This window comes from Clinocottus analis, unplaced genomic scaffold (assembly GCF_023055335.1).
Source record: "Clinocottus analis isolate CAN_PGR_092001 unplaced genomic scaffold, fCliAna1.0.p SCAF_5, whole genome shotgun sequence".
NCBI classification, from domain to species: domain Eukaryota; kingdom Metazoa; phylum Chordata; class Actinopteri; order Perciformes; family Cottidae; genus Clinocottus; species Clinocottus analis.
Window position 1 is genome coordinate 19,016,148 of NW_027176207.1, and position 12,410 is coordinate 19,028,557.

The window sequence follows — 12,410 nt, forward strand, 5'->3', positions numbered from 1 at the left end:
ACAGCCTACAGGTGGTTACGAAAACAGCGCTGCTCTTATTTCCGAGGTGCATTTGAAGGCGGCACAAGTCGTCAGCCGGTCATGTAACTTTTTTTTTTTCTTTCGATGATGCTGAATTTGTGTCACTTTCCTCTGTTTTTTTCTTGCCTTGCACAATTCAACAGAGTTCAAGAGACTGTTAAATTCCTTTAAAATAAATAATTAAACAAATAAAATGCCTTCCAGCGTTGGCTGAAAAGCCAGCAACCTTCCGCGGGAGCGGGGGGGGGGCGAGGAGGCGGCGGTTCGCTCCCTCTAGCGGCGGAGCTCGCAGCCGGTGTTCGCGTCACAGCGCCGGTGTCCCCCTCCTCCTCCTCCTCCTCCTCTTCCTCCTCTTCCTCCTCTTCTCCACACAGTCACACAGTTAAAGTTGTCTCTCCGCTCGGAGGAAGAAGAAAAAAAAGAAGCAGGGAGGCGGAGGGGAGGGGGCGTTCAGGGTGCTCGCTTAGTTTTCCCCGCCGCCGCTGCTTCACTCGCGCTTCCTCCCGGAGAGATGAGGCGGAAGGAGAAGAGGCTGCTGCAGGTCGCCGGGCTGCTCATAGCGGCTCTCCTTTTCCTCCCCAACGTCGGGCTGTGGTCGCTGTACCGGGACCGAGTGTTCGACAACTCGCCGGAAGCGGCGGTGGACAATCCGGGCGGCATCCCCGCGATACAGGTAGGGGAGCTCGGCCCCCGTGGGTGGCCCCCGGCGTGGCGGTGATGTCTTCGTGGCTATGCGCCCTTTTTTGTTGTTGTTGTTGTTGTTGTTTGGTCTCAATGTGCAACTACGATGGCGATAACCGCCGGGAAAAATCGTTCAAATGAGTTGCTGCGGATTTAGCAGACATTTAAAAAAAAAAAAAAGAGCTGTGCTTCTGTGCTCGCCTCAAACGCACCACCTCCTCCCTCCCCCCACCCCCACGTTTACATTCCCATACTGTGTGCGTGTGTGTCGGGATTTACAAAATGGACCGTGTTTCAGTAAGTGCCCAAGCATGGCAGGTCATTTAGTTGCGGCGGTGTTAAGAGAGGAGAGAGAGAGGTGTGGACATGGAGCCACGTAGCGAACCCCCGAAGCTAAGCGTCGCAACAAAGTTGCAATAACACCGACTCCAGGAAGTTGCCTCAAAAAAGGAGCAGGCGGTGCTGCGTTCAAAGGTTGAGAGGCGGCTCCAGTAAAGGTGCAACGCAAGACGGTGGCTGGTTATGTGATCATACGTGTATCCCTGTAATCATCTTTTTGACATGTGCAATGTGGATAATTGGAAGGTCTTTGTAGCTGATGATTGTTTACGTTGTCAATTCATCTGTTTGTAACCTTTTTTTATGATGAATTATTAAGTGACTTGATAGCAAATGCTAGCTGCCCATCTTAAGTTCACATAGGCCGAATGTCTTCAAATAACTTGTTTTTTATTGTTGTTATATAACATCCTCATATTTGAGATTTCAAAATCAGACATTATTATTTTTTTTTTTTTACTATTTGTCTTCAATTAACTCACTGATTCTGTTGACGTCTTTTGATGATCCGAGTTATTGCAACAACAACAGCAAGTCCAACTGATGCCAAAGTTATTAAAAAAAACAAAGTAAGCCGCTGATTTACTCACAAATACCTATCGGTCAAACAACAACTACTGCGTCACGAATTAAAGTGAATTTTATGAAGATTGTGTCACAAGTTGTGATTTTTCGTCATTCAGCTAAACTGCTCATCTGGTCGGTAACTTCTTCCGCGGCAAAGTTTTTTAGTTCCAGGTTCACCCATCTGTATAAATGTTCATTTCTATGTACCATATATTCATATAGAATGTTTTAGTCGCATTTTTTCGGTGTCGCGCAACACAAATGAGATATTCCACTTCCTGTTGCCATGTTGCTTTGCTTGAGTTGATTAAGTTGCACTTTTTATTTTTCAAAGCGATTTGAAATCAATTTGTCTGAGCAGGAGACAGAATATTTCCGTACCGGCAGGAAAGAGGAGTATATATATATATATATATATATATATATATATATATATATATATATATATATATATATATATATATATATATATATATATATATATATAAGCTGGAGCTTTGTGTGTTGTGTTCACTTAAAAATCCCAAAAACCTTCACAAAATCAGCCCCTTATTTGGCAGACAATAGTAGCTCCTCTCATTCAAATGGGGCAAATCCGCTGAAAGGAGTCTTTCAATGGTGGTATGTGTGTGTTTGTGTGTGTGTCCAAATCCAGCAAACTTGTTTTTTCGCCTGGCAGGCTTGTTTTTTAGTGGGAGCGACCAAGTGATAGGCATTCAAGCGCTGGAATAAAGTGTCAAATAGCTCTGTAAGCAGTTATTGTCATCATTGATGCATCATTCAGTCTCTAAATGTTAATAAAAATATGTAAAAAAAAACACCAATTGTCTTGCGGATATCGGCAGCTCGAGGTAATTTTGCGAGGGCCTCGCAGTGGGAACGATAAAGCCTCCCAAGGATTACTTCTCTTGGCTCGAATTCGGTAGTTTGATATCTGAAATGACAAGCAATGCGCTGAATGGGATGGAAGGACACCTGCGAAGGCCTGTGGCATATCAGCCGTGACCTCCAGAGCCGTTTGGCAAGAGACGAAACGGGCCGATGTGAGAAACGAGGCCAACTTTCTGCAATAACGAAGCTTCCAACCCCAAAAAACAGGAAATCAGCCGGTATCAATTCAAGGTGACAGTTGCTGACGGCTACTCACCTGTCAAAGCGCCAGCCTTGTTTCCGTTTAGTTTGTTTTACTTTCTGAAACTTGCATTTATTCTAACGGACATGCACACAGAAGTTTGGTTGTATAGAAGTCTATATAAATGACTCTATTTCTCTCTTGATTTATCCCCTTATTAAACATTATGAACATGAGTTCATGTCTCAATCCCTAGTTTCAAGTGTCCGTCAATACAGCATGTTTATTTAGAAATTCATTGTCACCTTTAGAGTCAAACAGACCATAAAGCAGGATGTGCTTTAAGGCGGGGCTACCTTCTGATTGACAGATCATTGCCACGACATCTCTATTGCGTGGCCACTCCTCTGCAGTCCAAATATTTTTACCTCCGTTCACTGGTTCGCAAAAATCAAGATGGCGACGACCAAAATGCCCAAAACTCCCGACTTGCGTCTTCTAAAAAAACAACAAAGAAAAGACAGTCCACGAACCAATGAGAGACGACTACGTCCGTTTCTTATACACATTCTCTGGATATTACACGTTTCTTTCCCAAAGATTAACGGCTCCTGTACATTTTTAACATCGCATGTGACTTTCTCCCTGCCAACTGATGTCTGTCACGACCCGTCGCCGGCCTTTTGTTTTCTAGATGTGCAGACGTAGATAAGCAGCTGGGATCCTGACCCTAGGCACAACATCGGCGCGTCTCTCGTCGCTCTAAAGAGGTCGACGCACCCCTAGACTGTGCTAACGCAACATTACCCGACACAGTGGCGTGGTAGTAAAGTAGTGCGAGCTGAGTATTTCCCAGCGCTCTACAGCAAACAGCCCCGCAGCTTCCCCACCGTGACAGTGACAGAGAGGTAATTTGCACATTTCCCGTGTCTTAATAAGGACGCCTGTTGAAGCGGAGGTGGCTCAGCTTCCTCCCGTCTGCTCCGGCGGCTCGGGTTAAGTGGAGGTGGAGAAGATGAGAGCGGCGAGTTGAATATATATTTATAAAAAAATAAAACGGGTCACATAGTCTGGTCTGACGGCGTCGGCTGAGATGCGTTGTCCTTCCTGAGAAAAACACTTAAGCGTGTACGACCAGCGGAGCTTCATACTAGACATGTTATAAGTATTTCAAACTGTGGCCCATCTGATGTTTTGATCGCGTAGACGTCAACAGCAGCGCTGCGTTATCATGAAGATTGTATTTTTAGTGGTTGTATTGATGTGATAAGCTGGTGTTCAACAGGTCATAATCACAATTCTCTTTCTAATATCTATTTTAAATTGCCGTAAAAACATTTCCTGTGAAACTACCGGTTCACGCCAAAACCAAAAATTTCACACGATCACATTTGAACACAACAATGTAATGTACCTTCGCCCAACACTGAATGGACCCTGAACGCATCGCAGTGTAACTTAATGTAAGCTCTGTACGTTAGCCGTTAACTCCGTTGGTGCTAACGTTACTGGCTCTCCTCCTGCTGATTTCAACACCGATTTGTTGTTTGCGAAGTTGCTTCGTCGCGAATTATCTGCAGTCTAATTTTATTTCTCACTACGATGGTTGAACTGTGTCATCAATCTGCGATTCACACACAAGAAGAGATCAAACGGCTCAACCTAGTCTGAACTGTTCAAAGTGGGTTGAGCCATGCAGACATGGATAAGACACCATGTACATTTCTGTACATATTTATTTATATGGGTCAGCATCCATTTTTTTTTGGGGGGGGGGGGTACTTGTTGGTGGATGTTCATGGTTAACTAGATGCAATCAGCTGTGATAAAAGTCCTGGAGATAAAGTGTGCTCTTGAAAGGAAAGTTGGCGGAGATTCACGGCCCTGTCACGGAGAAATGAGAATCATACAGGCTTCTGTACACCGGAGGCTACATTTATGAGCCACACACTGTAGGCCGGATTACACTTCATTCATCACGGCAGGACCTTGTGCGTTTCCCCTCTGACACACAGACAGTACGCTCCCTGACTCACACACACACACACAGACACACTTACATAGCCGATACCGCTTTTAGAGCCAGTAGAAGGTCGGTCTGCAACGGTCTAGTTTTATTAATGAGCAGAGCTCAAAGTAAACAAGGGCATCTATGTAGAACATCTGAGGACGAGGTGAAATCCCTGCGAGGGGAAAAAAAAAATACATACACAAATAAGGAAGTCTTTTTAAATTTCTCATTCCTGCCCCTGAAGTCACAGGTTGTGGAACCGCAGCTTTTCCATGCAAATTATGGCTCCAAAATACCCCCGTTGTTTCAATCTGATTGTGAATTCCCGGGCTGTGCGCTTGTGATGTATTCCTACCCGACAGTCGCAGCGCAAATCAGATATTTGTTTGACCCCCTCTGTCCTCGAGGCTCCCACAGGCCTCGGGGAAAAAAAAACAAAAAAACATTGAAAGCCTGACATTTGTCCTTTTTTTTAAAGGAAAAATAAACAAAAGCCTTGATGCTTTATTCATTTACTTTTATATTTTTTTGATCTATTCTAAAACCTCTTTTTTTTCCGGAAGAACACATGTTGGCTTTAATTAGGCTGCAGGTGCGCTCAGACATTTTTGGACCCCAAAGAAATAGTTCAATGGAAAGTTCAATGGTTTTGCTTTGTTATAATCGAAAAATACCAATATTTTCAAATCAATTCAGTTTCTTTTATACGGCCCAACAATTCAAAGACTAAATTTTTACCTCTGAGGGGTTTACAGTCCGTACACATAACATCCGTGTCACGAGACCTCTCATCGGATCAGGAAAAAGACGGGAAAAAAAACCTTTTACAAGGGGAAAAAAGGGAATAAACCTAATGGGAGAGCAACACAGAGAAACCTAACTCCTCCTGTAGACATTTATATAATGTAAGTGTTCATTACGCAGCAATATTTGTTCATTTTTTCCATTTTTTTTAATATTGTGCGAGTAAATCTTCGAGAGTCGACATGTTTCCCATCATGCAAACTGAGCCAACGGAGACAAATGAAGTCATCTAAATGAGTCAGATTCTGACGCTCTTTCCTTCTTTGGCGCTCCGGCGTCAAACCCTCTTGACCCCCGCGGCAACCCCCGTCTGTTCCCCCACCCTCATGCTGAGATGAAGAAGAGTTCATGCCCCCCGGTTGCATGAAAAAAAACCTCTCTCTCTCTCTGTTGATATCACGTGGGAGAGAGAGAGAGAGAACGATGCTTTGTGCCAAAAAAGTGAACGCTCAGGGGAACCTCGGGGCGGCGCCGACGCAGTCCAGAGTGCACGGGAAATAAAATGGAAAACGAGTGGATTTAGGGCCGCCTCTTGCGGATTGCAACAGGAAAAAACACGGCGCTCTTCCTCAAGGCACTTTTGCATTACTTTCTCCGGAATTGGGAATACATTTTATCCAAGTGGAGGGAGATTTGGGTTGGAGGGGGGGGGCGTGGGGGTTGATGCAATTAAGTGAATTGCATCAACTCTATGATTCCTGTGAGGTCCAGAGCAATTAGTGAGGCTTTGAGAGTGGGATTAAGACAATTTAAGGTGGTTTGCGATAGCAGTGGAGAGAGTTCATTAGAGTTTATTACGCCGCGCGGCGCTGAATGTTGTATTTTTTTTTTGTGGTAAATATAGTCTCAGCACTGCATGGATGTCCTCTCAATTGAGTCTTCCAGAGTGTTAAACCTTTGGAGAGGATTAACGTCTATGGGTGGGAGAAGTTTGTCTCGTACTTTGTGTCACATCATACTTAAACCAGGGCGTGGCGGCACATAAACTCTATATATCGAGCTAGTGGGTCTTCTCCTATTTTTAAAGGCTGCAGATGTTCTGAATGTACCAGACTGCTCTTTCATCTGCCTTCACCCACTTAGTCATTGCATCCACGTTACCCGGAGAATATTTATCATAAATCTCAACCGTTTTTCTTTTTCTTCCCCAGGATAAATCTAGTTTATCACGGCTCATATATTGGTTTTGAAAATACCAACAAAGACCTGCGCGCTTCCCACTCGTCTGCTGGAAGCGTCACTCGTGGGGTGAGCTAGTAGATTGACGTGAGCTGCAGATCTTTTAGCTCTCTTTCCCCTCCAGCCTGGTTGTTTTAGTACTGATGACGATGAAAACTTTAACTGATTTTGGAAGACGAATGACTGCAGTAATTATTTCTTATTGTAACCACTAACATCACAAGTTGCAGCGCCCGTACTTTGCGTTTAAAACATTTGCTCGTGAAAATATGACCAGACAGCGGGCGGTTATAACGGCGGGAAAAAAAACAATTGAAAGCAATGTGTTGCGGCGCACACACACACACACACCTATTCAAAGTCACGCAGTTGCGTGTCCATCCCGTCCTAACGTGTACCACAATGTGCGTTGCCTTTATCGTAGAATGACTTTTTTTCGAGGAAGCGTTCAGGTGCGTGAGCAAAATGCAAACGCCCGAGAAATGAGCTCTCATCACGGGGAGATCGTTTAGAGAGACAACGGAGGCGAGGCCGCGGAAAAGAGATTTTTATCTTTAACGTGTTAAGCCTGTTGAAACCAGGAGGGGGAGGGGGGCGGGGGGGGGACACACACTGAGGGATGAAAGTCATTTGCAAAGACAAGTGGAGTTACCCGCCGCAGACTTAAGTCATTGCACTTTATCACTCAAGAGCTGCGAGAGGGAGAGAGTGTGGGTGGATGGATGTGTGTGAGGGAGAGGAGGGGGAGGTTCGAGAAACACCTCGGGAGAAAAACGCAGCGCGAGCGGGTGAAAAGAGTTGTTTGTTCTCGGGCTGACTTTTTGTTGTGGAGCGTTTCCTCCCCAGGTTCCTCCGCACAAGGCGAGACGTTCACTCCGCCGCTGGCTGCCGCGCAGACCGAGCGCGTGCGGGAGCTGCTCAGTATGCCTGTCAGGGATCGGCTGCCCCAGATCAGTGCAAGCAGCCAAATAAGGGACAGGTGCAGCAGACAGCCCCGCGGATAAGAGAGCGAGGAGTCAGGCTTTTAATTACAGCCACGCGGGTTACGGAGCCGGCTTTTTTTTATATGCTCGGATGATTAAACTAATCCCAGGATGCCAATTTAAAGACCACGAGCAGGCCGGAGCTGCATAGAGTGAATGAGATGCACGAGATGCTTCAGTCGCACGCTGACCTTGGGGTCAGATTTCCACTATTTTCTTCGGGGCTCCGGATTAGACCTGCGTGTGCACTTGAGTCGATGTGAAGTCGCGTGCGGGAGCTCTGAGCTGTGGATATAACGCTGACTATATATATTCACGCCGAGGCCGTCGGGGGTTTTAAAAGGCGCACTTTATTTATCACGCGCAGATCGGTTTGGTGGTCCCGTGTCTCTGAGTGGAGTTTCCTGAAAGTTGGAAAAGAAATGGCGCCCTGGTGATGTCATCAGGATCTCTGACCAGGCTCGAAACTATTCAATTCTAACAAAAAGCATATGTTAGTAACTTGTGGAGAGATGTTTGAGAGATGTGGATATTTAGGCGTTAGCGGGATTGTCGCATGCAGTTTTTTTTTTAATAGATCAGAATAAATTGTTTTGCTGTTTTCTAGATTTTGACCGTTCTTTTTCAAATCTGTAGTGTCCTTACAAATAGGTCAACCATCTTTTCTTTGTCTTTTCTGTTCTTTTCACCATAACATCATTTTGATGACTGATTGTCTTTGGAAACGATGAGTTTTGTGGCGTACGTTAAACAAATCAATCTGCTGCCCTTGGAGGGCTGAACTCAAAAATGAACTTTTGTGATTTTTAAACCGTTTACAAGAGCACAAACCCCGTTGATTGCGTGCTTAGACTCGCTGCCGAAGGCCCAGTAGAATAAGTAAACGCAAAGCACCACACAAAACCTCCAGGTCCAACACTCGTCGGCCTTCTGACCGATGGGAACCTTCAGAGTACGCAGGCGGCAGCAAGTCGCTGAAGCGTTTTTCGCCCAGGTTGTCCCAACTCCTCCGTTGTGTCTCGTGCGCACTAAGTGACTGACTCTGACCCCCGCGCTCGTCATTATCAGCCACTGGGGATCTCCTTGAAGTTGGAAGTAAAAGGTCACCTCCGGTTAACTGCCGTTATTATTACCGTTAGTCATCCGCTGTATTTCTGTCTCACCGTCGGGCTGGTAAACCCTCCGGAGGGGTTTGTTGTGTTCAGGTACGTTACTGTTGGCTGGGAGAATTGCATTAGCTTTTCTTCTTCCAGCGCTACGTGTGTGTGTGTTTCTGTAGGTCTTACTCTCGGAGTCCGCGGCATTTAAAGGCAGTCGGCTGTGAGATTTGTGCGTATGAGATAAAAGCTGTGTGCGTGTGTGTGTGTGTGTACAGAAAGCAAAGCAGGATGTTTTCCTGTGATGACGATGGTGAAATCAGCAAAGCTTCATGGGAGAGTAGAGGAACATTTTGGAGCCTCCAAAGCAGATGAACATTTAACCCCGTGTTCCTCGTCTCTCGCGTCGCTGTGTCCTATAACGGCCTCTTGACCACTGCGGTGTGTTCAAGTGCTCTTCAGTAACCTGGTTATTCTCCTCTTTGGGGTATCAGAATTGTCAGTGTAAAAAAACCACCAAAAATCTAGTTTCCTCAAAGCATTACATGACCCTTTCAACCCGTATTGTGGTTTATTAAAGTCCTTTTTCTTTGTTAAATCTGTGTTTTAAAGGTGCTTGAAACTCCTTCTTTACTTCTGCTATGCTGCAAATGACAGTAACTAATGAGTAATATGTAATTGCTTCAACCTTTTCATTTAATTGATCAAAAATACCCAAAATTTTCCGGTTTTGTCAGACGGAGCAAGTTGGAGGCACCTTTTGCGATTGGCATTCACAGTTATTTCTGTTTTTAATGGAATAAAAATGAAAAAATAGAGCTGAATATAGTAGCTGGGCTCCAGGAATAGCTGTAGTATTGGTCCCTGTGCAGGAATGACCAGCGCACATTGGTCGAATAAGCAGCGTACCCGCTTCATTCATAAAACAAGGGCGTACTCTAGTATCGATTCAGGACGAGGGGAGAGCATTTCTCACATTAAAAGTTAAGTTTGGCTTTTCTTTCTGGCTTATGGAGAGATCGCATGGGAGATATTTTCTGATATACCTCTCGTGGCGGTTGTGTACGAAACCGTTAAACCCTCAGCAGATGATTTGCCGTGAAGACGGCCCGTCATGGTTTCCTTTTCCTTCCCGGAGAGAACCGGATTCCACTTGTTTGGGTGTGCCAGCCATGAAACGGAGGTCCAGTTGAGTGCACCTTACCTGAAAGTACTTGAAACCAAATGGAGGGGAAAGCAAGCGTGTCAGACGACTTCATGCAGCCCATGTCAAAACAGTGCCCTCATTGAAGGACGCATCCTAGCTTTAATTGGTGGCAATAAAATGATTGAAGCGGTATCATGACCATGGAGGTTCCGCTTTCAGCCACAATTCAAAAAAGATCAAGAAAGATCTGCATTTCTTCTTTGTGGTGACTGATGGTTCAAGCCCCTTTTTTGCTCAGCGGCACGTGTTGCTGTTATCTTATTCCTCTCATCATTAAGCCACTGCCTTTTTTTTTTTTTCAAGAGTGCAGCCAGGCTGGCACTTTGGAACAGCTGTTTGAAGATTTACGCGCCTTCCCCCCCAGAAGAAATTGCTGCATTTTTTTTTTTGCTCCGCTAGACCGCAGGCCCTCCTTATCGAGGTACTCGCAGCAACAGCAGGTGATGTCACTGTTAGTATTTACAGGGCTTTGATCATTTCTGATCTTGTAGAATACTTTCATCGGCATTGATTAGGGGTGTAAAACGAGCCGTGAAAAGACGAGCCGTTTGGGCGAGGAGGAGGTAAATAAAACGAGCTATAAATGCTTTTTTTTTTTCTTTTTTTTTTGAGGCGGTAGATGATGTAATGTAGGAACAGAGTAGTTTTTTGCCAACTCGGCTGCTTCACTGCCGACAGCGTTGGACGGATTTTTGCAGTTTCCTTTTGTCGCACTGGATTACGCACTGTAATCTTTATTTATATTTTGGAAGTGATCCAAAATCTAGGGCTTGATTAAGCAATACAGAACACACTGTGTTGTATTTGAAACACTTACAATTGCAGCTTTTGTTCCCTTTCCATATAATTTCCTCCTCCTCGGTTGAACAAAACATAACCTCGCCCGCTGCCAGCGCCAGACTTTCAATCTCAGTCGCTATCAATACCGCTATCAGTTTGTACGTCGGCTGCGCACTCTGATGTTGGATTGAATTGTTCCCTGATTGCTTTTTCCGAGTCAGCACATACGGAGCCGGGTGGACAGTGGATCGGACACACTTCAATGAAGAAGAGAACATTTGTTCATGCACGGCCCGGCTGAATATGGTCCTGGGAGCTGGGATTGACAATGTGTGGGTGATGCAGCGTGACGATAAAGTTAGCTTATTTCATCGTAGCACTGGCATGGGGAAAGAAAAAATGGCATTTGGGGGTCGTGTGTGTGTGTGTGTAGGCCATATATTGTATGTTCTGTTTAATTTAGTCCTTTTTTGTAGCATGCAAGGCTAATTTGAATGTCTCGCTGAATTGTATTGCGAGCGAGCTAGCATACCGTTCAGCTACATGCTAGCTAGCTTGCAAACCAAAGTAAAAAAAACCTGTTGTATGAAATAGTAATCAAATATATCTAAATGATATATATATATATATATATATATATATATATATATATATATATATATATATATATAGAACTTTTCCCATTTCCCACGTTGCATCATTCCCAGTGTTTGTGTATGATCCTCGAGATGTGCAGGCGGCAACTTTTCCGGTGCCTTTAAACTGCCATTAAAGCTGTATTTTACCGTAGGAGCTAAATTATATATTTTTTTTAAATGGTAGATTTCAGCCTTCTAGGAAATGTGACACACACTCCTAATTGGTGACTCACTCGCTTGGCTGCTTGTCGAAATATGATTTGCAGTAGTTGCTTTTAACTTCCGATGTGTGACTGACGTGTAAATTAAGCTCATGACGAACTCGTCATGGTGAAGGGGGCAAAATAACTCGCAGCCTGAGCTGCTCTTCGAACGCAAACCGTGCTGCCAAATGAAGAGGCTCGAGATGTCACCGGGGTCGACACGTTTTTTAATTGTGCTAGCAGCGGTTCAAACTTTCTCAAAAGAAAATCCCAAAAAAAGATGAGGCCCATTTATGTCCAGTCCAGAGGGTCAAACAAGGTCATTGAGTGTTAACCGGCCTTTGCTCCTCATGTGAGTTCGGTGAATGTTTGAGAAGGTGACGATGGGCTTTCAGCGGACGGCTTTATCATTTGCTTCATATTCACTGTTAACAGACGAGCCAAGTCTCTTTTCTCTGTCAAGCGGTGTCATGCCCTCCCTGCGCAAACCAAATGTTTTTGGAGTTGATTGCAACTGGATCCGGCACAACGTTTCCTAATAGTTAAAACTTACTAACTGCAGTAAACCTTTTTTTTTCAAAATATATATTTACCACGGGTGTCTGTTTTATGTGCACAAGCCTTGATGGTTGCACCTCTAAACATCTGTAGCACCCCAACATAATGGAGATTAATGGGATTTTCATTTGCTTGAATCAAAGCATTAAAAAAACAACTGAACAAAAGCCTCAAAGGAGCATGACTTTCCAAAAAAGTTTTCATAGAGAATGAAAAGTATTTCCAATAAAAAACAAAACAGCAAAGTCTTTGGATCTGGACAAGGTTATT

The 12,410-nt window shown here is 44.5% G+C and overlaps 1 protein-coding gene across 1 annotated transcript in view; it reads left to right on the plus strand.

Annotated features, from left to right (window-relative positions):
- The first annotated feature begins 408 nt into the window (after nt 1-408).
- LOC137802644 (polypeptide N-acetylgalactosaminyltransferase 10-like) overlaps nt 409-12,410 on the plus strand; it is a 70,429-nt gene continuing 58,427 nt past the window's right edge. Inside the window, exon 1 of the mRNA XM_068600670.1 lies at nt 409-694. Coding sequence (XP_068456771.1) covers nt 533-694 — 162 coding nt within the window. The 5' untranslated portion in view covers nt 409-532. The remainder of the gene's footprint in view (nt 695-12,410) is intronic.